The sequence below is a fragment of the Typopeltis vanoorti genome, chromosome 4 (genome assembly GCF_054136105.1).
Source record: "Typopeltis vanoorti isolate ZY-2024b chromosome 4, IOZ_Tvanoo_1.0, whole genome shotgun sequence".
NCBI classification, from domain to species: domain Eukaryota; kingdom Metazoa; phylum Arthropoda; class Arachnida; order Uropygi; family Thelyphonidae; genus Typopeltis; species Typopeltis vanoorti.
Genome location: NC_143552.1, coordinates 103,595,820 through 103,622,539, shown reverse-complemented (window position 1 = coordinate 103,622,539; position 26,720 = coordinate 103,595,820). Strand labels below are relative to the sequence as shown.

General features: G+C 34.8%; 1 protein-coding gene across 1 annotated transcript in view; it reads right to left on the bottom strand.

Annotated features, from left to right (window-relative positions):
* Positions 1-19,357, bottom strand: part of LOC150107566 (SPRY domain-containing SOCS box protein 3-like) — a 35,603-nt gene extending 16,246 nt beyond the window's left edge. The window contains exon 1 of the mRNA XM_090392131.1: positions 19,169-19,357. Within this exon, the coding sequence (XP_090248257.1) occupies positions 19,169-19,214 (46 nt within the window). The 5' untranslated portion in view covers positions 19,215-19,357. The remainder of the gene's footprint in view (positions 1-19,168) is intronic.
* Between the last annotated feature and the right edge of the window lie 7,363 nt (positions 19,358-26,720).

Sequence of the window (26,720 nt, the reverse complement as noted above, 5' to 3'; positions counted from 1 at the left end):
GTTATCAATGATTTCATAAGCATCAGGGGAGAAAGTACCACAGACAACTACCGCATCCCTTAGCTCCTAGCAACAGCATTATATATTATTGTGTGAAATAGTCGGAGCTCTACAGACGATTTCCTTGAATTGCAGTCTTAAAAACCAGATTCACTTATATGATATATGTCGTTGTTTTGTTTCTGATTTAAAAAAAGTGCTAGCAACTAGATTTTTTGTTGTTTATGCAGATACTCTTTTTGTTTTATATTTTCATGCATTTACCTTGCATTTCTTCAATAAAAGTACTGGATATCCAGCTAACCTGTTTCTTCCAGCGTGTAGTAGTCGAGAAATCCTATCACAACCAGGTATACGATAGAAATAAATTCAACATTATAACTAAAAAATAAAGAAAGAAAGCGAAAAAGCGAGAACAAAATCCTATATAGCATATTCTGAAGTTAGATAGGTACCTTGCTGTGGAATAAAGGTGGACCTTCGAATTACGGAGCTAATCAAGTGATGGGATCTGATTAGAGTGTAGCTTCACTGTTGATTATAAAAAAATTCCGATGATTTGCACTTGCTTCTTTGTATCGTGGCTTCTAATTTTACTGGACTAAAAGTTGTCCAAAAGTTGATCTCTGTCGATGTCGACAAGGCTCTGTGGTTAAAAAAAAAGTCTTGGGTTCGAACTCCGTTAGGACAGAAAGAATCTTAAGAATAAAAAGTACTTTGCAAATGAAGAAATCAGTTAGCAAAGGTTGAGATTTTTCCCTTCCAAGAACTGAGGTTTTCCCGAGTTTCAGCGAATACATTTAGTTAACAGATATAAGACACTACCCCATAATCTTAGTTTCTTTCCTGTAATTTCAAATAATAATAACTAAAGCATGGTCATTAGATCTGAATTGTCACAATGTGGTAGCATATGTATTTATGTTCTTCAAGGACGCTTCTTTGTGTCTATTCATTGTGAATTATCCAGCAGACGTGGCATTTAATGCCACGTGTGCTGGATTACAAGAGAAATCTTAATTACGAGAGAAAGTAAACTATGTCTTTATATAAGGATTATTCCTTTGGTGTGGTTTGAAGTAGAGTGAATATGATATTTATGTACCACTTTGGGTTGTTTTCAGTGAAATGCTTTGGATATAAGAAATTGAAATTTTTTGCTGTAATCTTTGGCTTGAGATGGAGGTGGATGTAAAGTAAAACGTGTGGCATAGAGTATTGCGTTTAGTAAAAAGAGTTGCATCACTGGAGCAAATAGCCTTGACATCAAAGAAGTTAGTATATATATAATCTTCTATCACATTTTTATCCCCCAGAGGAAGTTGGCGGTGGTCTTTTGCCATTAACCAACTTTTGGAAATCAGTAGACACCCTCTCTTCTCCACGCTTAATGTCGCCAATCGATGAGCCCGTGGCTGGCCATCGTAGATTTTAGAGACATCGGGGAAAGTATGATAGAAAACAGCCACCATCTTGCAATCCTAAACCCTAACACTTGCATTGTTGTCTGAAATAGTGAGCTCTGCGTCGATTTTTCTGAGATGCGGGTTAGAATACAATTTTCCAGAACAAAAAAAAAAGTCTACTTGAGCTAGAGATGCACTAATTTGGGATTCCGTTTAAAAAATCCTATAAAATGTTTCTTTAATCGGCGACTAGAACATACAATGATCTTTATTCTGACTGTAGAACATAAACAGAAATACAAATCCAACTCACGCCACCAACTGCAGTCACGTTAGTAGTAGATGAGGACAGAAAGAAAGGGTAATGTATGTTGACCTTTGCCTACATTGAAGAAGAATATACTTGGAATCATTTGCAGCGATCATATAACATAGGTTATACGGTAAAAAATAAATATTTTTTAAATAATGAAACCTGTGGTGCGTTCATAATTAGAAGAAACACACGTATAAACCACAGTGAAAATTATTTAATTGTAAATATTTCATCCTAAGTGTCTTAGGACATCATCAGTGTGTTTGTTCTAAAAAATAAATAAATAAAAATTCATTGCACTGCACAATGCAGAGAGTGTTAAAGCTAGATGTGCACAGTGAAAGTTTTGAAAGACCTAATTGGATGTTTAAATCCCAATGAACGTGTTCAATTGTTCAGTGATGCATTGTGTGTGTGTGTGTGTGTGTGTGTGTGTGTGTGTGTGTGTATGTGTGTGTGTGTGTGTGTGTGTGTGTGTGTAAGATTAAAAGTAAGATAAAAATTATTCTACAGAAATTCTATAAAAAATTATTCTAAAGTGTGTGTGTGTGTGTGTGTAAGATTAAAAGTAAGATAAAAATTATTTATTTTCTTGTAACTATTAATTAATCTGCCTGAAATATAATAAAACATTTAATTTCAAAATGTGGGGTAATTTTTTTTTCGATGTTTAACCAACAGATAAAATTACGAAAATTTGTGTCTACATCGTATTACAGCGAAGAGATATTTATAGTATTTCAGTATTCTTCGGTATTTCCCAACATGCAATATTGTTTCATGCTGATTAAGTTTTCTAAACACGTAACCCTTTTCGAAGAGATCTTTTTATATAATAAATAAATATCGTTAAAATTTCTAATAAATTTACAGACATTTTAAAATGAATTATTATTTGAACTACACATTGTGTTGACAAGCCTAATACGTTTCTGTAGAATTACAGAATTAGCGGATGAGTGTGTTTTCTGATCTCTAACTAGAGACCTTCTTAATGTTCAATACATACAGTGACAGGCTCGAATCATGGCGCTCTCCCTTACTGAAAAGGAAACTGAGAAGACTTTGTTGAAATGACCACCCACTAGAATCTCACCAAAGTCAATTTCAGCGAAGTCTGAATGGCTATTGATGTGACAATTAATTCTGTGATTAATCTAGGTAATTAATCATTGTGACAGAAGTTTTATTCAATGGAATGCGAAATGAAATTATTAGGAAATGACTGTAATCAAGTAGCCTGTGGAGCAGCCTCCCGCAATGAGTTCTTAGACTCCTTGGGAGCGCCATGGAATAATAATAATAAATCAAGTTTATTAAAAATTTTCAAATCAAATTCACCATCTCGACAGTAGTATGAGAGGAGTTCTTTTTTTCCCCTTTATAACCTTTGTTCTCTCTTACGATAATTAAATTTAAAAAGGAACGATTTTGTAACACAAACTAAATGGAAAATTTACTGTGAAGTTTTTCAAGCAAACATCAGGGTGTCTTTTTTTCTCAGGTTCGCTTAATGAAGGCATCCCACACTAGCACAGTTCATTTCTGAAGCATTGGATGAACAAATTCAGTGCTACAGAAATACAGAAATATTGCGCGATATGTTTAATATAGAAATATTCATTTCTGTATTAAACATATCGCGTGAAACAGTTTAAAAACATGTAGCGTGCTGTTACTATATATTCATGAATAACTTAATGAAACGGAGACAACTTCGAACTGTAACAGTAAATTAGAAAAAAAGATTGGGAAGATATAAGAAACCTTAAATTGACATAAGATTGAATTATATTTATCCACATTATAGAGTGGAACTTGCCCAATCTATAGCAGTAGAGAAATACATGGTACGTAGTACTATTAACACTGCTCAGTTAGGAAAATGTGCCTAGATTTTTAAAGTTTTCTTCATGGAAAAATAGGTAATGATATCATGGAGTTTAAAAGGGTTTAATCGTCATGTGCCTCCATCTCGGATACAAAACTAGTTATTGGTTTCTCAAGTCCCACATTTTTTAAGATGTACTCAGTATCACGTCAAAACAGGCGAAACTACCTCTCCTTCAACTAAACTAAAAAGAAGCATAGAAATGTGAAAGGTAGTGGTGAGCGAAGGCTGCAGTGTTTCTTATGGTCTTATCGATAGGTGATATTGCCATAGTTGACATCGCAATGCAATATTAGAAGCAGGAATACTATCTCAGATGAGGATATATTCCACTCGCACAATTGAAGTACCAGGACCAAAATCATTCTCTCCTCTCATCGAAGGTCATTGTCAAAAATGGGTGTTTCAGTGTCAGCAGCACGTCAGTTGGAAACCAGAAAAAAAGGTGCAATTTCCCTTTCCACTGCACCACTACCATGAAGATTGATAGCTATGTGTAAGGCGCAAAAAACAAGTCAATGGATCTCCCAGTGCAATGAACTCCACGGTACAAGCCATTGGAGTGGTACTGTCGTATGTTTATGTTTTGTTAATCAGAATTGGAATCTTGATCTACGGTACCAGAAATTCGTGACAGGTGCATTCTAGCATTTCATACCTATTCCCAGTGAAATGGAATCCTCCAGGATTCCTGTTTTGAATGAAAAAAAAAAAAAAACGAGTTTGGAAAAATTTCTGCTACGCAAGATATCGCTCAGATTCAGTTGAAAAACTATGTGTGCAAAAGACTGCCAAACAAGGTTCTATACAGGGGGGGGGTCTGAATTTTATGCTATGCCAGTGTATGTAAAATGTTTACAGAAAGTAATGCAACAGAACTATTTTTTAGTGAACGGATATCAAAGGAATTTACGAAAATTTTATTTGATGTGTTTTATATATGAATGCCTGTGCATAATCACAATGTAAATGCAATAATTATTATTATTATTAGTAGTAGTAGTAGTAGTAGTAGTATATAGCTCAGTCAGTATAGACGAAGCCCTTTGTTCGGAATTAATAGCAGTAAATATATCTTATAATATATTACTTTGGGATAATAATGTTTAGTAGATTATTACGCAAGTTTCCAGATATTGCAGACAGCCTAGTCAAAATTATGTCCTGTATCTAGTGAAGAGTATTATGGTGTAACTCAATGAGCCAGTCTGCAGTGCTGAATCCATAGAAGAGGAGAAGGATGGGGGGGGGGGGGAAGACTGCAGTACAGTTTGAGATTCCTAGCATTATAAGCGAGCGTCTAGGTCTACCATAAATCACGACTTCTCGCGTAATTACGTAAATGTTGGCTCAAATGACAACTGGAAGATAGGAGTGTGTGCAAATAATACAGATGAAATACGCATTGGAAAACTGTGTGTGTGTGTGTTGCAAGGATTAGACATTCATTATCAACGAAGCTCGCATAACAAACGCCTCCCATATGAACCTTTCGTGGCTCAGTCCATCTCTTAATATTTCGATACGAAATTTCCCATATCAAATTTTAGCTTACATTATTAGCATTCTTACAAATAATGATTTATGGAAATATCTTATTTAATTATAGTTATAAATTCAATTACCGCTGTGCTTCTATGTTTGTTCTAACTTTCCGGCAAGGTGGCGTAAAGGTGTATAGCATGCGCAGATGTTTTAGTAGCACATAGTCATGAAATATATTTTTTCTATTGTTTAAAACGTATTATCTGCTCAACATCGTGATAGCACCATGTGCTAATTCACCATTATTAACACCATGTGGTAAAACAGTTATAAATCAACAAATATTTTCTTTATTAAATATAACTTTTTATAACTGTATTAAAGGGAAATAATAATATATTGATTTATTTACCTGTTTTATTTATTTATTTATTTATTACTTGTGGAACAAGTAAAACATTTCAGTTACTTAGGCACGATTTTTACTGAAGATGGTAAATTAAATATGGAAATAGACAACAGAATCAACAAAGCTGGTGTGGTAGGAAGTCAATTGAATAAATTCATATGAAATAAGAGAGAAATTAGTCGGAACACTAAATTAGCTATATACAAGACAGTGTTCAAGCCAGTTTTAACTTATGGATCTGAGAGCTGGGTCAAAAGTAAAAAACACTTGACCAAAGACTAGAGACCACATATGTGAGAGTCCTGAAAAAGATTAGAGGCGTGAACAGATGGCATCAATGGCAATATCATATTAAAAACCAGGTTATTAGGAAAGAACTTGACGTTGTCAGCATCCAGGAATGCGTTAGCAGAGCTAATCTCAGGTGGTATGGTCACTTAAACATAATGGGAGAGGAAAGATTAGCAAAACAAGTGTTCTCTTCCAGGTTGGCAGCAAAACGACCTAGAGGAAGACCAAGATATAAGTGGATTGATACGGTACAAAGTGCGTCCGCGCGGTTAGTCTAGTGGCTTTGCGCATTGCAACCATATGCCTGGTGAACGAGTGTCCCAGGTTCGATTCCCATCGAAGATTTGAGGATTTTCCTCAGGCATAGCCAGGTTAGCCAGTCTTGGGCGCGGGAAGTCGTTTTTTTCCCGCCAGTTTAGCTGGCGTTTTTCATCCCGCAAGCAGGCAAACCGACCCCGTGAATATATGCCTCTACAGCCAAAAAATATATTGGCACAAAGTGCCTTAGACGATAGAAGTATAAGATCTGATAATGTTAGAGTCCTGACAAGTAACAGACTGATTTGGAGGAAAATTGTAGATAGGAAGTTAGTAATGATGTAAATTTTTCATGTAGTACTGTCATATCCTGTACACTCCTTGAGAGTACATGGCAGAAATTTGAGGATGATGATGATTTATTTAGAGTAAAACGGTGCAATGATCTATTCTGTAAAGATTGAAACAAAAAATTAATTAAGCAATTAAATTAAACGGTCTTCAAATCTGGTGTGATACCCTTCAAAACATGACAAACATCCTGTAGAGAATCAGAGCTTCTCCATTTCGGGGATGCAGCAATAAAGTAGTTGCGCAAGCTGGCAGCCAGATAGCATTTGGAATAAAACGGAATGGCAATGCATTTAAGGATCAGCTAGTGCATAATCCCGCTGCTTACTACACTACCAGATCCTTCTGGCACGATCTGGTAGTGCCTGGAGGATCTGGCAGTGTAGTAACTCCACGTTCTCTGTATGGACATGTCTAAGAGTATCTCCTCTCACTGCGTTTCCTTGTTCTTTTCTCTTCACTTCTTAAACACCAACATGACATAAAAGCCACAACAGAAATACTCAAATTGTTCTTAAAGTAAAATAAAAATCCTCTCCTCAAAGTTAAAAAAAAAAAAAAACACGACAAAAATCGCTTTCACATCGACCTTATTATTATTATTATTATTATTATTATTATTATTATTATACGTGACACCTCCAAGGAGTCCTAAGACTCATCGGGGGAAAGGACACTCTACGGTACACCGTTACACACCTCACCATGTCTCCTACTACTCATCCTACTACTACACACAACTAACATCAACGCCATCTACCGTCCACCACCAACTTTACCTATATTCGTGCAAACTTCAACTTAAATTACGTGCATTATCACTCACTGATATCTAAAATTGATCTCCTGGTTTTGACCGAAACTCATATTACTTCAACAAGAACCACAGTCCATAATAACTGCTCAAACTACAATCTGTATGATTCCTTCTCATGAAGCTGTATTTGTGTTTTTGTGCGGCATGATATTCCTTGCGAGAAGGCCATTCAGCTAATCATGAGATCCCTCTCTCATGAACCCCCTCTTCAACCACTGTTTCACAGACGGTCAGTATCAGCATTGAGTCTTCAATGGGCACTGTTCAGCAGAACTGGCATTCATCACACCTACATTTCTGTTTAACCAATAACACGAGCAACAGCTACCCGACGCATCCATTGACAGCTGTTGACTCATCGAACCTACTATTATCACTTATCTTTCATTTCATGTAGTTGGAGGTTCTGTAGAACAACCTTTCCCGTGAAGTATTCCGCAAAGACTACAACCTCCAGCTCTTCAAGAAAAATATCAACAAGAGTTGCTTTCTTTTGACCTTTGTTCACACACGGTATTGAATTGCAGTGTGCGTGCGTGTGTAAGAGAGAGAAAGAGTGTGTGTGTGTGTGTGTGTGTGTGTGTGTGTGTGTGTGTGTGTGTGTGTGTGTGTGTGTGTGTGTGTGTGTGTGTGTGTGTGTGTGTGTGTGTGTGTGTGTTTATATAGGTTCCCAGATTATCTCACTTTAGTAGCCCATCTTAATGTACTGTGGGGTGGACTACTAAAAATCCTATATGTTTGCAACCTTTTGTAGGTAGGAAAACCATTTAAAAATAAATAAACAGTACTTTACATAAAAGTGGCGCTAATGTCGTATCTGTTACTTGCGATACATCATGATATTCCCACTACACTGCTTACCAACAAAACAATGTCGTCACTGTTACTTGTGGTGTCAATCATTACGTCATATCCTATCTATTCCTACGACATTTACATATATTGTACATGGTTTAATAGGTTTAATAGTGATTTGCATTCATTGTGGCAATGGTGCATTCTCCAAAAGGGATGTAAAGGCTAATTTCTAAAATTTTTAATTCTAGAATTAAACTGCAATCGCCTACTCCCTATAAGGGAATAAAAAGTCGTTAATATAAGTTATGAAATTTTATTGTAAATAACGTAATTTAATAATTCCCTAATTAGCAGACTATGGCGTAGTTGAACCGTATTCAAATGAACCAATCCAAGTATTTCACGAAAATAACAGAAGACAATAAACTTGGGCTAGAATTAGGCTACCTTTTGAATATTGTTTTGTTTGTTTTGTGTTCGAAAAAAAATCCATTTCATCGTCGACTGATTAATAATAAATATCTAAGTGATAAGTTTGTTTTGCTCAGTGTAGATAATAGAACAATGTGTAAAATATCAGCTTTAGATTAAAACGGCAGTCTGTTCTTTAAGAAAAAAAAAAAAGCTCTGTTTGGTAATCGGTAATATTTCGTAGAATTTTGGAGTAAAAATTACTTCAAATTGAAGAATACAGAACTGTCAAGAAATATTAAGTACTTGCCATCGCTTAACACGAGAGTTGGACGGATATAATAATTCAGTTACCCATACGGTGCATTTACATTATAAACTGAGTAGATGTAATATGTTGCTTTCGTATTCTGTATGGCGATTATGTAATATATAAATAAAATCCAATTAAGAAAATGAACATGCAACTAGGAAAGGAACAGAGAATGCTTTGAGGGTGAGCTACATACGGGACTGTGTTTGTTCATGTACACTTCTATTTAAAGCAAAACTTTACTAACCATTAAAGGTTATATAATGAATAGGTATGAAAAAACTAAATATGATAAATAAAAACTAAAAAAAAAAGATATCAACGCTACTCGGCTTAGATGAAGATAACGAGGGACATTGGCAGAAACAATTTTGACCAATAGTATTTATTTATTTTATTTTATTTATTATTTAGGTCAGAATGAGGACAGTGATTCCTGCCCGTATATAAGTTGTGGATGTTGGATGTACGGCCTCACTAATAATTAACTTTTGCAACGTTAGCTTTCGAAATGTAATTAAATTAACATAACAAAAGCCTACGGATTTAAATACATTTTGTAAAATTGTAATTAAAGTATAGTAACACTGGTTAACAAAGAATCTGCAGTCATGATTAATCCAGGTGGATTTATGATTTTTGGGGCGAATAATTTTGAAAAATGGATCCCCAAGCACGTTATAGTTATTCGTTAGCAGTGTGCCAAAAACATCTTGCTAAACATTGTTCATGATACAAATTCTAAAACGTCAATCGGAGTGGGGTGGGGGAGAGGAGGTATATTGTTAATTGAATATAAACATCTAAAATTCAAGCGCCTAAATATTTTACTACATATTCGCAATGAAAAGGGCAACAGATGAGATGTATGCAGTTGGTGAATAGTGTTACTGTGTAGATGGGCAATTAAGTTGGATGAGGTGGATTGTGGGAGTGGAGTATCCTTCCTTGTTGAGCTCTTGGACTCCATACAGGTGTCATGTGATAATATTTTCTTTTAATATGAAATATGCACAGAAATTTAAAAGTACTTGAGAGCTGGTTGACCGAGTAAATTAACGAAAACATTTCGCTTTCCGATTAGTGCATTTGAATTCTACTACAGCATAGAGAGTCTTTAGGTAGAAGATGATTGCCATCTCCCTGTATAAGACCACCGTACTCCTTATTAAAACCTTAAAAGTAACTTGAAAAAAAAATGTATTGTTACTTAGTTAAAGTGTCCTTTTGGAAGTATTAATTTCCCTGGCAGTAGTGGAGACAAGGAGAATGAAGACAAGGAGTATTCGTTCTCCTTGTCTGCACAAATGAGGCGAATATTCAGTGATATATATATTTATAAGTTAATCATCTAGTTCTGCATATGTGAGATTTATTATTGCCCAAAACTTATTACCAATATCTCTGAAATTTTGAGGCTTCTTAGTTCTGTTTCTTCATTTTTTATGAGTTTTTAAATACTTTCCAAAACTAAGATCTAGTTTATCAGGGACAGTACGAAAGTAAGGATTCCTATTTTTTTTCCCTCAGAAAATATCATCCACCACAAAAGTCGTTGTCGGAGTTCTTCATGAACAGCTTGTTTCAGCTATTCGTGACCGCAACATGGCATTCTCAGAATGCATCTTTCAGAGGGTATCCAGACTAGGGGAGAGATGGGGAAGATCATACCAGATAAACGTTGCAATTATATTCATTGTGCACAAACTAGTGCGAGGTCAAGCGTTGTCATGTTTCACTACTGTCAGTGTTTGGTCCAGTATTTAATTGTGTTCACACCAATACTGTCATCACGATACACCTTTTTCAGATGGGCATGAATTTTCATTGGACTTGCATCATTCGTAGTAAGGAATTCAAATCATGATTCTCTTCGTATGTACATCTATAAAGGCATTTTGAAGTATTTTTTATGCTGTGCTCATGTGACTGATCCTGCGCCACTCATGGTGGAATTAGAAACCAGTACTCTGCACTGAGTAACATGTAAAATTTTCTACCATGCTCGAATCGAAGCTTTGAAAATATAAGAGAGATTACTTTTGTATCGCCTCTCATTCCCTTCTCAAGGTTTTTAAAAATTTCGGCTTCTGAAATTTTCGTAAGCCTTGCAGTAGGATACTGGAATGTTGATCCATTTTTGTCTTATGCCTGAACATGAGACATTAGATTAACTTTAACAGGCCACTGTGGCGGAAACTTTCATCTGGAGTCAAAGTGGCTTGCGTTTCATGCTTTCTTTCTTCCTGCTATAATTTTTATTTGTTTATTTTTTATTTTTTTGACATTTTCTAGAAATGGCGCATCAGCGTAGCAATGCTGTCCTATAAGCACAAAATGCTGCGTTGTTTTGTAAATCCTCCGTGCACAGCCACTAGTAATACACTAACTTTTAAATCTCCACAAATATTCCACTAGTAGTCTTTGTGGCTTGTTATTACTTCCATCAACTTAGACGTGTATCCAAAAATTTCCTGAAAAATAACATCTAAAAATTCGCCCCTAATAAAGGCTATTTTTGTTTGAAATATGAAGATCTAAAAAAAAAAAAAAAAAAAAAATCAGCTAACGCCTTTTTAGTCCCGTATATACGGGAGTAGGCGAGGCCATTTAGCCCTATCTAACTTTTGGAGACTGAGTGGGCAGTTCAATCTCCACTGGTACCCAATCAGAGACAGATGGCCCAAGGCTATCGCTAATTAAGCGGTACGCAGTGAAGAGAGACGGCTCAAATGTGCCGCCATCTCGTGGTGCCATCTCAAATGTGCCGCCATCTAACCCTAACACAATAAATATATTTAATGTCTGAAATAATGCTACAGTTGTATGGTGTCAATGGAGCATTATATCAAGAATACTTAGTCTTCATTTGAGTTGTAAGTCAGCAGTTAGAATTGAAGGAAGTACAGGAAAGTGGTTTAATATTAAATCTGGTGTCAGACAAGGATGTACATTATCCCTCTCTGTTATTCATTATCTATATGGATCACCTTATGGAGAAAAGTGGTATTAAACCTGACATCAAAACTGGAATATTAATTTCAGTTCTTTGCTTTATGCGGATGATGTCATACTTCTAAATAAATCCGCTACAAGTCTGCAAGATTCCCTGACTAAAGTGAATAACTGCTGCAATAAATATGGTATGAAGGTCAGCATTAAAAAGACAAAGACAATGAAAATAGGAAGAAACATTGAAAATATCAACTGCATTGTGAATGGAGAACATACTTAGGCAATTTTTAGTGAAGATGGTAAATTAAATATGGAAGTAGACAATAGAATCAACAAAACTGGTATAGTGGGAAGTCAATTGAACAAATTTCTTTGGAATAAGAGAGATATCAGCTGTATACTAAATTACGGAACACTAAATTAGCTGTATAAAAGACAGTATTCAAGCAAATTTCAACTTATGATCTGAGAGCTGGGTCAGAAGTAAAACACTTGACCAAAGACCAGAGCCCGCAGATATGAGAGTCCTGAGAAAGATTAGTGGCGTGAACAGATGGCATCAATGGCAATATCATATTAAAAACGAGGACATTCGCAAAAAAATTTACATTGCCAACATCCAGGAATGCGTTAGCAGAGCTAATCTCAGGTGGGATGGTCAGTTAAACAGAATGGGCGAGGAAAGATTAGCAAAACAAGTGTTCTCTGCCAGGTTGGCAGGAAAACGACCCAGAGGAAGACCAAGATATAGGTGGATTGATAGAGTACAAAGTGCCTTAGAAATATAAGATCTGATAATGTTGGAGTCTTGACAGGTAACAGACTGATTTGGAGGAAACTTGTAGATAGGAAGTTAGTAATGATGTAATTTTTCATGTGGTACTATCATATCCTGTATGGATGATGTTATATCTCAGGAATTTGATGATGAAGTCACATAGCAAAAGGTGCAAATACAACTGAAAGGATAATTGCGACGTTGAAGCGAATCTTGACATGTAAGGATAAGGAAGTCATTTTGCCTCTATAAGGCCTTGATAAGACTCCAATTGGATTATTGTGCGCAGGTTTGGTCTAAGAAGCTGTGGAAATTGTGAAAAGAAGAGTTACAAAGAGATTATATCCGGTTTGAGGACAGATTGCGAATACATGGATTACAGACTCTGGTTAACAGGAGAAAGAGGGGTGATATGATAGAGGCTTATATACTTTTGTAAGTTTGTTATTGGATATTGTCTAACGAAATTTTTCGTTATAAGTAAGACGGGGAAAGAACACAAGGGCATCCACATGGTAGTTAAGTTTGTTGGCAGTCAAGAAAGAGGTAACAGCTAAGTTTTTCTCTCACACAGAGCAGTGAGTGAGTGGATAGTTTGCCTTCAGGGACAGTGAATGCATCTAGTGTGAATGAATTCAAGAGAAAGTAGACAGTTGATGTGGGTAGTTTATGGCCCTCCCTCGATGAGTTCTTGACTCCCTGAGGGCTCAGATAATAATAATAATAATAATAATAATAATAATAATAATAATAAACCACAAGTAAGGAAGTTGAACATATATATGGTGTAGAGTTCACACCATATAGAGAACCCCTTGGAACAAGTCAAGCATCAATACCGCTATGAAAATTTTAAAAAGGGGAGCGTTTCGGGTGTAATAAAAAGAGAAAGCTCTCGTTAAAAACAAGTTTATAGACATTAATGCTGGTATCCGTAGAGTTCATCGAAAAGGCAATTTATAGAACGATAATTCGTCGAAAATGCAATTCATCGAAAAAACAATTCACCGAAAATTTAACTTTTCGAAAATGCTATGATAAAAGTGATCCATTTAGAACAAATACTGAACCGTGCAGAGTGAGAAAGAAATACTACTTTAATAGGGAATAATTATAGAACAATAAGGTTTCTTATTGTCTTTCTTGTCCGATAATTGTTTCATGTTTATTCATGGAACTGGTTTGCCTGTTTCCAGGAGGAAAAACCCAGCTTACGCAGGCTCCATTATTATTATTGTTACTAATAGTAATATGCGACTTCAATACAGCAATTATTATGGGATGAATTTTATTCATCGCATAACAATTCAAATAGAATTATTATGGGATGAATAAAAGTTTCAAATAGCGAATCTGATTCAGATTCGCTATTTGAAACCTTTCCAGTTTTCAGTTCAGCTATATTCGGGGCAACAAAGAAATCACGTGTCCAAATTATGTATCACAATAACTCTGAACTTAGCGGAATTAGTAAAAGTTGCCGGTACAAGAAGCTGTCTGCACGGTTCAGTTTTTGTTCTAAATGGATCACTTTTATCACAAAATTTTCGAAAAAAAAGTTTCGAACTGATATTAGTAATTCCGCTTTGACTGGATCAATTTAATGAAATTTTAGCTAAAATTTTCGGTGAATTGTTTTTTCGATGAATTGCATTTTGGACGAATTGTCGTTCGATTAATTGCTTTTTCGATGAATTTTCAAATTATGGATTTTTTTTTTTTTTTTTTTTACGGAAAACACGCTGTATTCAAATCACCCTGAATACTGGAATATCTGCACTTCTAACATTCGATGTACAGTAGACAACACATCAAATGCATGTTCATCGTGTTCACTTGTGTACAAGCTATTATGCCAATATATTCAACAGTTTTTGGACTTTATTAATAAACACACAGTGATTATGGGTTGCATTTCATTTTGACATTTGTACATAAGAATCGCCTAAATTAATTTCAGTCAGTTAAAAAGAAATAATAATAAAAAATTATATTATATTGAGAAAAATTTAGGGGGAAATATCAAAACAAATTATCAAGAAGGAATAAATTTGCAAACACTATAAAAATCATTGTTCAATATCCAAGAACATGAGCTATAACATAGGTATACTTGTGTGGCCTTATGACAACGCGTCTTATACCTTAATGCTAAACCGACAAAAGAAACACTTATAGGTCTTTCTTCTGGCGGTCTAACATTATCATTGTTATAGGCTTAGCCAGTTCCGAGTTAGTCCAGCTTTGGCACAGTTTTCAACCGCGAAAAATCGACTGTAGAACTCACGTTGTTTCAAACAGGACGATATTAGAATTTCGGATCACTGGCCTCAGCAGTATTCTCGTCCCAGATGCCTCTAAAAACATTGAATATACGTCTTTGGAAATTCAGGTTTTTCATTCCCGAAAAAAGAAGCAAACCCGAAATAAGAACAGACATAATGCACTGACTTCATATGCTTAGTTGTTTCAACATCAGACCAGAAGTTCTCCCGATTTATAAACGTTAGTTAGAGCTAAAAAGCGTTTTGCCTCCCCCATTGGGGAATAAAAGCCTCGGAAAAATCTTTTAAGGAGAGGATATATGGCATGAACATTTTAAAGTAAAACTGAGAAAACTAAAAATAGCACGTATTTAAAAAATATTAATTAATAATAATAAATAAAATAAAATAAAATAAAATAATAGCAAATAATAACTAATAATTTTTGTTGCTGTTGTTTTGTTTTCCCTCCAACAAATAATTCGTAACATTTATTGTTTTGACGCACGTTAAATATTCCATTGAATAATACTCTGTCAAAAGAGTCCAAAGTTTCGTCAATAAAAAAATTAATCGTCCGATGTGAGGTACAGTATCATGTTCCTAATAATGAAAATTTCCTTAAGGGGAGGGGGAATAAGCGGTCTTAGATAACGTTGACAGAGAAAATGTAAATAATCCAGTTCACTTTTCATAAATATCCAGGATCCAATGTATAAGCGATGTGAATGGGAAAAGAATAATATTCAATAATAGTAGGTTCTTGGTGCAACAGTTATTCCGATTTATGTACCCTTCATACTTCTGCAAAATTAAAACTTTTTTTTTTTCCTCAATAAACGTGGTTAAGGCCAATGTCCATTTTAACGTGCATATCAGTGAGACCATACGTTGTGAAAATCCAGATGCTATTTAAATGAGAAAACTGCCGAAGCAGTACACATGTGATCCCTCTATTGTCAAGAGAAACCATTCAACCGCTTTCCTACGGGTTCAAAATGACGCTCCGTATGTTATGGGCCCTGACTATACCGTAACTGTCGCTTAATTGAACAGCTGCACTGTTAGCAACAGCTGATAGGAACGCGCGCATAACGGTTTGTGTTGGCGTCATACATGCAAACACGTGGTTAATATTGAGCGATTATATTAAGCTAGGGCTCAATGTATTAGAGAGGGGTCAAAGAAATAGGGTTAGCCTGAAAAAAAAAAAAAAAAAAACAGCGGATGGGAAGGGGAGGAGATAGGAAAGCTGATGAGAAGTCAAGCATCTGTCTGTGTCGATGACGTACATCATATAGTTTTGAGTTCGTGTTTTTAATATTTAATTTTATTTTTCCGAAATAGTATTCTATTCTTGAGATACGACTTACAAAGAAAGAAAAAAGATTAAAAATTTAATTAGATCGATGTTATCATAACAGCTCCATTAAAAAAAAAAAGAAGTAAAAATTAAATAAAAATACGAAATTATTTCAATTTGTTTTGAAACTGCAATTTTTTATGACGCCCTCCTGCGGAAAGCTGTAAAGTTATAGCATATTAGTACTATGAGTGGAGTAAGAGTTTTTTTTTTTTAATGTATTTTATTTTTAACATGTCTTTTCACATTTTAATCTAATTTTGATAGGGTGATCAATTACACTACTTATTTTGATTCCTTATACAATAAAATCAGTTCATAAATCAAAAAGAAATTTATCCCAAACTATATCATACCAAGGTGTATTGGTTTAATTTTTTTATTATTATAAAAAAGTATGATGCGTGTATTTCGCATTTATTTTATAGCGAATTGTCTTTCTTTGTGAAAATACGACGTTGTTTTAAAATATATGTTAAATCGACTTAAATTTTAATTATTTTATATAATTTTAAACATAACTGAATTATTTCGGGAATGTTCGTATAAAGACGAACATTACTGAAACTATTTATAGAGGGCAGTAGCAAAGTGAGTGGCCGGAATAGCAATACTTAGTAAATGATAATATTAAAATTACTATCATTTTTTTTTTAAATGAAAACACCGGTATTAAAAAAGGGGCTCCTGTAAAAGGCAAGATATAAATTGGCGAATAAGTTTTTCCCAAACTTAAAATGCAACAGAAAACAGAGCGAAAGTTTTGTAGACTGTTAATTTTTCTTACGTATTCGTCTGTGTTCATAACTATTGTGAACAATGTAAAAATAATATCTAATGCATGATTAAATAACACGTATACAGTTTGAAATGTATATCTAAGACAGAACAATAATATATATTTAAAATAAACAACTAAACTAATAATTTTATTTCTGTAGAAATGCCTGCAGATAATTTTCATTCACTTGTATAACAAACTATTATTCGTTCTCAATACAACAGTTTAATTAAATTGTTAACGAAGTTTTCGACTGAAAAGTAAACAATCTGATCCTAATAAAATATAGAACGCTAATAAACCTTTTTAAAAATGTGAATGACCTGAAAAGTTAAAAACCTCTAGCATACTAGGACTGTGGTGAATCAAGGATGGGGTTAGAAATCTGAAAACGTGCTCTAGAGGCCAAACACAGAACTCTGTCAAGCCACTTCAGATCTCCAATAAACGAGTGTGGTAGTCTCACACATACTATATACCGCCTAATGACATTTGCAGACATCCATACCACAGTGGTTGGAAAGTAGAGATTTTCCACTGATCCCACTAGGCCAGGGCAGTAATAATTATAGCAGCATATAAAAGGACTTATTTGTCCTGTCCTTATCCTGTCATTCAAATTACATCTACAACAACGCTTCCACAGTGATAAGTTATTCTGCATATCAGCTCTATTTCTAAAAGACACTTTCTATTGAGTGCATACTGAGATTTCATAACCAGGAGAAAAAACCCTCACCAATAATTCATACTAGTTACCATGTGAGAAGCAAAAGAACTATAATATTACTCAGAACTTTGAAAGAACTTATCATCGAAAATTATTCGCACTTGATGCAGTAAAGATTATTACAAATTACCAGTGACGAATTAAGCTCCTCCAGGGTTCCTGAACATACACTTTGGGATTATCTACCTAGTTATAATATTCCCATATAATGTAGTGAGGGCCCCTTCTCTAAGTTTGGGTAATCAGTGCAGCAGCTGACAATGGTTTACTTCATCTCCTTTGTCCAGCCATGAGAGGCAAACATGTCTGCTTACGTAAACGTCTACATATGTTGCTGATAAGAGAATGGAATTTTAAATGACTGATATGATTAATAAGGGTAACTTATCGCGTTCGTTTTTAGCGTTTTTGTTTTGAATAGCACTTGATATTATTGCTTTCTATTCTCAGTGAGTTGTTCAGTTCAAAAAAAAAAACCCTAGGAGCTGAAGTATCGTGGTTTTAATTCATTTCATATCTAACTTAGGGAAATTTTAATTTTTTTAAAATTTTAAATGGAATTAAATTAAACTGCATCCACGATAATGCTATCACAACATTATCATTACTGCATAGAAATGCCTGGGACTCATCAATGGAAATGCCCAACATATAATATCAGCTATTTACATCATAACAGCTTTAAACTCAACAATAATATTTAACAGTTACAGTTAATAACAGTTATTATTATAACAGTAAGAGATCTTTATCAGGAATGCAAATTTTAGATTTCGGTCTAGATCAGATACCGGATAAAGACCATCATACAAGATATGTATATATAGCAATAGTAATAAACAATATTATTATTATTAATTTTTTTTCATCTTTATACATAAAAACAGTGTGGTAAATAAAAATAATAACTTAAAAGCTGACCAAAAAATATTCATTTAGTATTCTCTTTACATCATAAAGGCATATAGTATATATCCTTGAATGTTGACGTTTATATAATTACTGTTAGAAATGCGTTGTACAGTTATTATTATTAATAATACGATTATAATTTGATTTTTAATTCATAGTACATACAAATAGAAGCACTTTATCCCGTGTGTACATTAAAAGGATTATTTTTAAATTCTACATGTGTTACAATTATAATAATGAAATATAAGGCTGTATTCCTCTAAGATATTTTACATAAAGTATTACTCAGAAAAACATATACCGTATGGCGGACAGGTGGTTTCAATCCGTAAAGAAGTTTTAGTTGATAACACGTGTTATTACACATCTGCTTTCCTGTGTGGTATTATGAAACTATACACAGGCTTGAAGGTACATTATTGTATCACGTTTTACAGCATCAGAATTTGAAAGAAAGGGGAAAAACGCTTCACTACTACTGCTATACTTATATACATATACAAACATACATAATATCTGAACTACCGCTATACACACATATACATACATACATACAAACGTATACATATAATATATACAGTATATGTTTAGATTGTAAAATACATTAAAACCACTAACAAACATCTGCGCGCTTACCTGTGATGAAGGGGACAATAATCACGCCTGTCAACAAAAAACTCATAGATATGTATTTCGAAAAGATCCTACTTCATCCTGTTCGGCACTAGAACCAATTCTGTCTCCAACCGCTCTCCCTAAAACTGTAGTTTGTCATATGGGTGGCATTGGCAACCATTTTCCCCCCTCGACTACCCTGATGCGGGCTTCGTCTCTCCTAACCTCGACGGCTTTTGCGAGGCACGTGCTTTCCGTACGTTGCGTTCAACGTTTGGCACACGCCACCGTGAGTTTATCGACAAGACCGTTCCAATCTATTCATCAGGTAGGGAAATAGGATGGGGGGAAGGGGGGGGGAGATTTAGTGATGTCAGGTATCAGACAAAGCGCACACGAACTAGAAGTGGCCGAGTGTGCTATACTGATGGAGATGTAGTAGCGCATATGCACCCCGAGAGGAAAAGCGATAGCGGCGAAACGATGAGATGGTGGGTCACAACAAATCGAACGTGATCAGGAAGCCAAAGAGTGATTAAACTACAACTGGTATGACTTCGAGCTTCGATTTATATGTTGCGCAAAGTCATTAGTATACAGAACTCGCAAATAAACTTATCGATATAAAACTATTAAAGTATTCTAACTATTAAGGATATAAAAGTATTCTACTGTATTTATTTATTTATTTATTTTGCTATTTAGAAATTTAGATCTATTTAGAGACTTTCCGATAGGTTTGATTACACACTCAAGCAGGCTAAGTGTAATATACTGTATGTATTGTAGCCAATATGTATTAACATGTATGCCAAGAGTAGGACATTCTAAAATATACTTAAAATCAAAAATACTCATTTTCAAATTACTTCAATTTCCCCCACCCCAGCTATTACTATTATTATTATTATTACGTGACACCTCCAGGGAGTCCAAGGACTCATCGAGGGAGGGAACCTACTCTACAACCCTCTGCCTCCACCACAACGATACCAACGCCATCTACCGCTCATTACCACCACCACTAGTATTTTCACAGACAATCACAAACATCCATGCCTACGGCGGAATTCGAACCCGCAGCCGTAATTTGTTGAGCAGCAGCGACACAACCTTGAATGCTGAACAAACGAACAACACTAATCGCGCGCTCACGTTCTCCGTCAGCACCCGGAGCATGCGCTTTGGAACAAAACCGTGTAAGGACGCGTCTTTGACACATGTAATATTTGAAAAGCACGTGGATATATGTTGTTTTAAGGATACTTGCGACATAAGACTGAATGATATAATCACGTAATCACAAGAAAGATATTTATTTAACCAAATATTTCGGTCTGGAAATAGCAGACCATCGTCGGTGGTATTACAAGAACAGTTTAAAAAAATATACAAGCTAGAATACTAACAATAGATCGTTGAAATTAGAACATGCCGCGTGATGTTATATCACTAAGTATGAAACGAAATATTTTGAAGTAGAAACATGATTGAATTTGCTATTAAAAAAAAAAAAAAAAAAAAAAAAAAAAAATTAATGAGTAATCTTGATTAGGCTTTCCCAGATTTTTGATATAGATATGCAGTCATTACGATTCAGGTTGGGATGATGGAGCAAGGCCTCCACGCTTTCCTTGAACAAACGTTCGAACCTATAACGGGATCTATGTAAGAGGCGCGTTTTTGGACCAAAGGATGCTGTGGTCAGTTTCAATCCCGTGTTGAGCCAAACCAGACTTTTCAGGTTTATTGTGAAGAATGGATGATTGATGTTCTTGGATTCTTTTTTCAAGAGAACGTCCAGTCTGTCCAAAGTAAGAGAGATCACAGTTGCAAGGAATTTGATAAACTCCAGGAAGAGATAAAGTTGAGCGTTTGTCTTTAGGAGAAGGAAAATGAGAAGACAATTTGTTAATAGGAGAATACGTAGCTGTTAAATCATATTTCTTCAAAATTCTTGCGATAGGTTCTGAAATACCGGAGATATAAGGAATAGGTACTCGACGTATTGAATCTTTGTTGTTTTGTGGAGGATTATAAGATGTAAGAAGACGTTGAATACTTTTTTCAGAAAAGCCATTGAGTTTCATGTGTTGCTGGATAGTAGAAAGTTCTTTCTGTAGATAATCAAAAGTAGAACAATTAGTTTTGGCTCTTTTGATGAGACATTTTATAATTCCTGTTTTATGACATGGATGATGGGCTGATTCTTTCAGAATATAACGACCTGTGAATGTTGGTTTCCTGTATACTGTAGTTGTAAGAATATTTGAAGATGATCGGATGAGGAGAACGTCTAAAAAAGATAACTGGTTGTTTTCTTCTAATTCCATAGTAAACTTTATGCGATGATGTAAGGAATTAGTACTGTTTAAAAAGGAAGATAAAGTGTTTTTACTGTGAGGCCAAATAGCAAATATGTCATCTATATATCTTACCCAAAAATATGGTAGAGGGAAACTAGATGTGAAGAGGACTTTTTCTAAATGTTCCAAATAAAAGTTGGCTAAAGCTGGAGAAAGAGGACTTCCCATGGCTGTTCCTTCTACTTACCGTATAGCCAAATATCTAGCTAAATTACTGAAATCTTACATTGGCAACTCGAGTTCTTTTTTAAAAAACTCCTCAGATTTCTTAAAAAAATTAAAAGATGTCTCATTACAACCTACAGATCTTATGGTTAGTTTTGATATAGAATCTTTATACACCAATGTACCTCTTAAGGAAACTTTAAAACTACTTGCTGACATCTTTCCTCAAGATATTATAAAACTATTCGATTTCGTTATACATTCTGGTTATTTCATATGTCAAAACAAATTTTATAGCCAAGTAGAAGGAACAGCCATGGGAAGTCCTCTTTCTCCAGCTTTAGCCAACTTTTATTTGGAACATTTAGAAAAAGTCCTCTTCACATCTAGTTTCCCTCTACCATATTTTTGGGTAAGATATATAGATGACATATTTGCTATTTGGCCTCACAGTAAAAACACTTTATCTTCCTTTTTAAACAGTATTAATTCCTTACATCATCGCATAAAGTTTACTATGGAATTAGAAGAAAACAACCAGTTATCTTTTTTAGACGTTCTCCTCATCCGATCATCTTCAAATATTCTTACAACTACAGTATACAGGAAACCAACATTCACAGGTCGTTATATTCTGAAAGAATCAGCCCATCATCCATGTCATAAAACAGGAATTATAAAATGTCTCATCAAAAGAGCCAAAACTAATTGTTCTACTTTTGATTATCTACAGAAAGAACTTTCTACTATCCCGCAACACATGAAACTCAATGGCTTTTCTGAAAAAAGTATTCAACGTCTTCTTACATCTTATAATCCTCCACAAAACAACAAAGATTCAATACGTCGAGTACCTATTCCTTATATCTCCGGTATTTCAGAACCTATCGCAAGAATTTTGAAGAAATATGATTTAACAGCTACGTATTCTCCTATTAACAAATTGTCTTCTCATTTTCCTTCTCCTAAAGACAAACGCTCAACTTTATCTCTTCCTGGAGTTTATCAAATTCCTTGCAACTGTGATCTCTCTTACTTTGGACAGACTGGACGTTCTCTTGAAAAAAGAATCCAAGAACATCAATCATCCATTCTTCACAATAAACCTGAAAAGTCTGGTTTGGCTCAACACGGGATTGAAACTGACCACAGCATCCTTTGGTCCAAAACGCGCCTCTTACATAGATCCCGTTATAGGTTCGAACGTTTGTTCAAGGAAAGCGTGGAGGCCTTGCTCCATCATCCCAACCTGAATCGTAATGACTGCATATCTATATCAAAAATCTGGGAAAGCCTAATCAAGATTACTCATTAATTTTTTTTTTTTTTTTTAATAGCAAATTCAATCATGTTTCTACTTCAAAATATTTCGTTTCATACTTAGTGATATAACATCACGCGGCATGTTCTAATTTCAACGATCTATTGTTAGTATTCTAGCTTGTATATTTTTTTAAACTGTTCTTGTAATACCACCGACGATGGTCTGCTATTTCCAGACCGAAATATTTGGTTAAATAAATATCTTTCTTGTGATTACGTGATTATATCATTCACGTGGATATATAGTGACACCAAATATAAAAACCAAATATATATATAAACATCAAATAAAATTCCCAACATCGAGAGCTGGAGAGAGCGGATAGGTTAATCACTCAGCCAACCAGGCCGGCTAATATCATGAGAATAATGTTCCCCAATGCTTTTTCTTTGGGTATTATCACACTTTCCATTTCTAATCCTGAATAACTTTATCACTTTTAAGTTTTATTATATTCTATTAATTTTTAATTAATTTATTATATTTTATTAACTTTAATGGCTTTATTATATTTAAATTAATTAAATTTAAATAATTTACATTGATTTATTATATTTTATAAATAAATAAATTAATTATATTTTATTTTATTAGACGATGTCATACGGAGAAGCGGGTTTTCCTCCCGGAAACTCGGTTTTTTCCAACCAGCATATAGACAAACCGACCTGAGAATACACAATTTACAAACAAAATATTATTAGTGAGTGATAGATGGCATACTGTGTAGATGGTGGTAGTTGCATTAGAGGATGATGGCGGTAGTGTAGATCAGGGCTGTCCAACCTTAGGTAATCCGAGGGCTGCATTAAAAACAAAAAATCATCCGAGGGCCGCATCACAATTGATGCGGCCATCGGATAATTGCGCACTAATCGCGCGCTCACGTTCTCCGTGAGCACCCGGAGCATGCGCGTTTGAACAAAACCGTGTAAGAACGCTTCTTTGACACATCTAATATTTGAAAAACACATGGGTATATAGTGATGTAAAAACACCAAATAAAATTACCAACATCGAGATTATCGATTAGTGGTAGAATCAAAATATCTAATGCCCATTCGATTCAAATTGTTATTTTATTTTTTCACTCGTGAAAATCAAAACCCACAGGCGGGCAGTGCCTTGGAAAGTCCTGGTGTAGATGATGAGGTGTGGGTGTAGAAGAGCGCCCTCCTGCGACGAGTTGTTGAATTGTCACTTATGATAATAATAATAATAATAATAATAATAATAATAATAATAATAATAATAATAATAATAATAATGCGCTTATGCTCAAACTAATTTCATCATGTATTCTGAACTTCCAGTCAACTTTTATTTTTCGAAATGTTATTTAAAATGATTTGATGTGTATAATTGTTCTAACTTTACTGCCGAACTCAAACTGACATACATCAGGAATACTCGAGATATGCCAATATGTTCAGGGAGTGACAAGGAATGACAATATTTAATTTAGTATAAAGCATTCAAAATTTTCACCTAAACGGGTTAAACTCATGGCCAAGAAACATGGCTTCGTAAAAACTTAATTATAGGCATGAAGAAAACATACACTGCATGTACTCTCTATCCGGTTTGTGTATTAAAACGTAAGGTTTCGGAGAAGGAAAACCAACCTTTCACCTCCGTCTTAGACCGACTAACCTACCTTTACCTGACAACACTCATAAAGGCTCTTCGTCGTAGAAGGGACTCGAACCCAGTTGTTTCCAACCAGAGGACATCGTCAGTACCAAGCTACGAACACTTTTTGTATTCAAACCATTCTGTATTTCGGATATTTATGCAGTTACAGTATATAAATACAAGGCTGACATCTCCAAATTGAAGAGTTTAGGTGATGGTCTCATACCAGAAGACATTTCCAGAAATCCATACTCGCATTCTGTATGAGAACAGAGACTATCCTAACCCAATCAAGTCAGCGTATGTCACAAAAATATTTTTTTTACTTAAAAGAATACAGAAAAACTCAAAATGCTGACATCACGCAATCATAGAGTGCTCATGTTCATACAGATGTTACGGAAATCTCGGCAATTCTGATGTGGAGATTACCAGCCACAAGTTCACTTTGCATGAATTCAGGTTGGTGTAGAATGTTCATAAAAAAAATAAACGAGACACCAAATGGGCGTGGGAGATTCGACATTTTTTCAAAAAAGTAAACAATTATTTTCAACGACCTGCCCTTCACTATTTTGACTACAAAATTAGTTAATGCGAATTGGAACAAAATTAGATATTTAAGAAGAAATCTTTGTTCGCCTTCTATTATTGAATATAAAGTAATGGTGGGTTTGTAGCAGCTAATTGTATAATAATAAGTAAACAACTGAAAAATAGCAAATAAAGCTAAAATTTAAGTTGGGATTAATTTTTAATAATAAAAAAATAATAAAGTTTTCTTACTTCATAATGATAAGCGGTATGAAACCAGGAAGTGAAAAAAAAAATCAACAGTGGTTTTCATATTCACAAAAAGGAATATTTTTAGTATGAATGTCCGAAGCCTATCGGAAATAAAAGAAAAATGCCCAACATTTTGATAACAGAAACAAATCCATATATGACTTACAAGTTACCAGAATATAATAATAAATAAATAAATAATAATCATTATTTCTAACAGCTATTTATTTTATGAATGTAACATGAAAACATTTCATCCTGGAAATTCAATAGACGTATTGGCATCCCCAACACCTGTCTTTGGGACTCGAGGATAATTTTTGTAAAAATGAGAATATCCCGTTCAAAACTGGACAGATGGCACGCTAGGTCGTTGTTGGATTCTACGGAAAGAGCTACAAAGTCTTGCAGTAGATACAAGACTTAAATCAAACATCAACTGTGGCAATCACCAGTGATTACTACACCTGTGTAAAGAACATTTTGAGTAGTCCGCAGAGCGTTGGAAGTTCATGATATAACGTAACGAATTCCACCTTTCTGATCTGATGTGTCAAGTGTATGTGTGATGGATGCGTGATGACCGTATTTTGTTCGAGAGCATCATATCAACTGTGACGTTGATTCATCATCATCATCACGAACCATGGGCTCGCTGCCCGTTGATGTCTGATGCCTGTTTCACTATCTTCTTCCCCCTTCTTTGTCCAGTGCACAGTGGCTCAGTTTTTGTACACCCATTCACACCAGTCTTTTATATCGTCTATCCATTCTCTGTATGGTTTACCTCTTCTGTTTAAACCATCCAAAATCCCAAAAATAAATGTCGTTATCTTCCGGTCGTCACTCATTCTATAGATGTGTCCAAATAATTGCAGCTTCCGTTTTATAATCTTCTGCATTAGATTCCTTTTGGTTGTATCTTCTGATAAAGCTCTTCATTGGTGATTTTCTGTACCCATCCTATTCTTAGAGTCTTCCTGTAACAAGTCTTTTCAAATGCCAAATTTCTTTTTCTTGATTCCTTATTTATTACCCACGTTTCAGATCCATACAGTACACCGCTGAAGATGTATGTTTCTAGTACTCTTAGTTTTGTTTGCAGGCTGATCACTTTACTTTTCCAGATGTTATCCATGGCCTTCAGATTTGTTCTTCCCTTTGCAATCTTGATCTTTATTTCTTTTTTACAGCCAAGTCATATGTCAGTTTATGACTCGAGTTTCATGTTCTTCTCACCAAATACCATTGTCTTTGTTTTTTCCAAGTTCATAACAAGTCCAAATCTCTTCCCTTC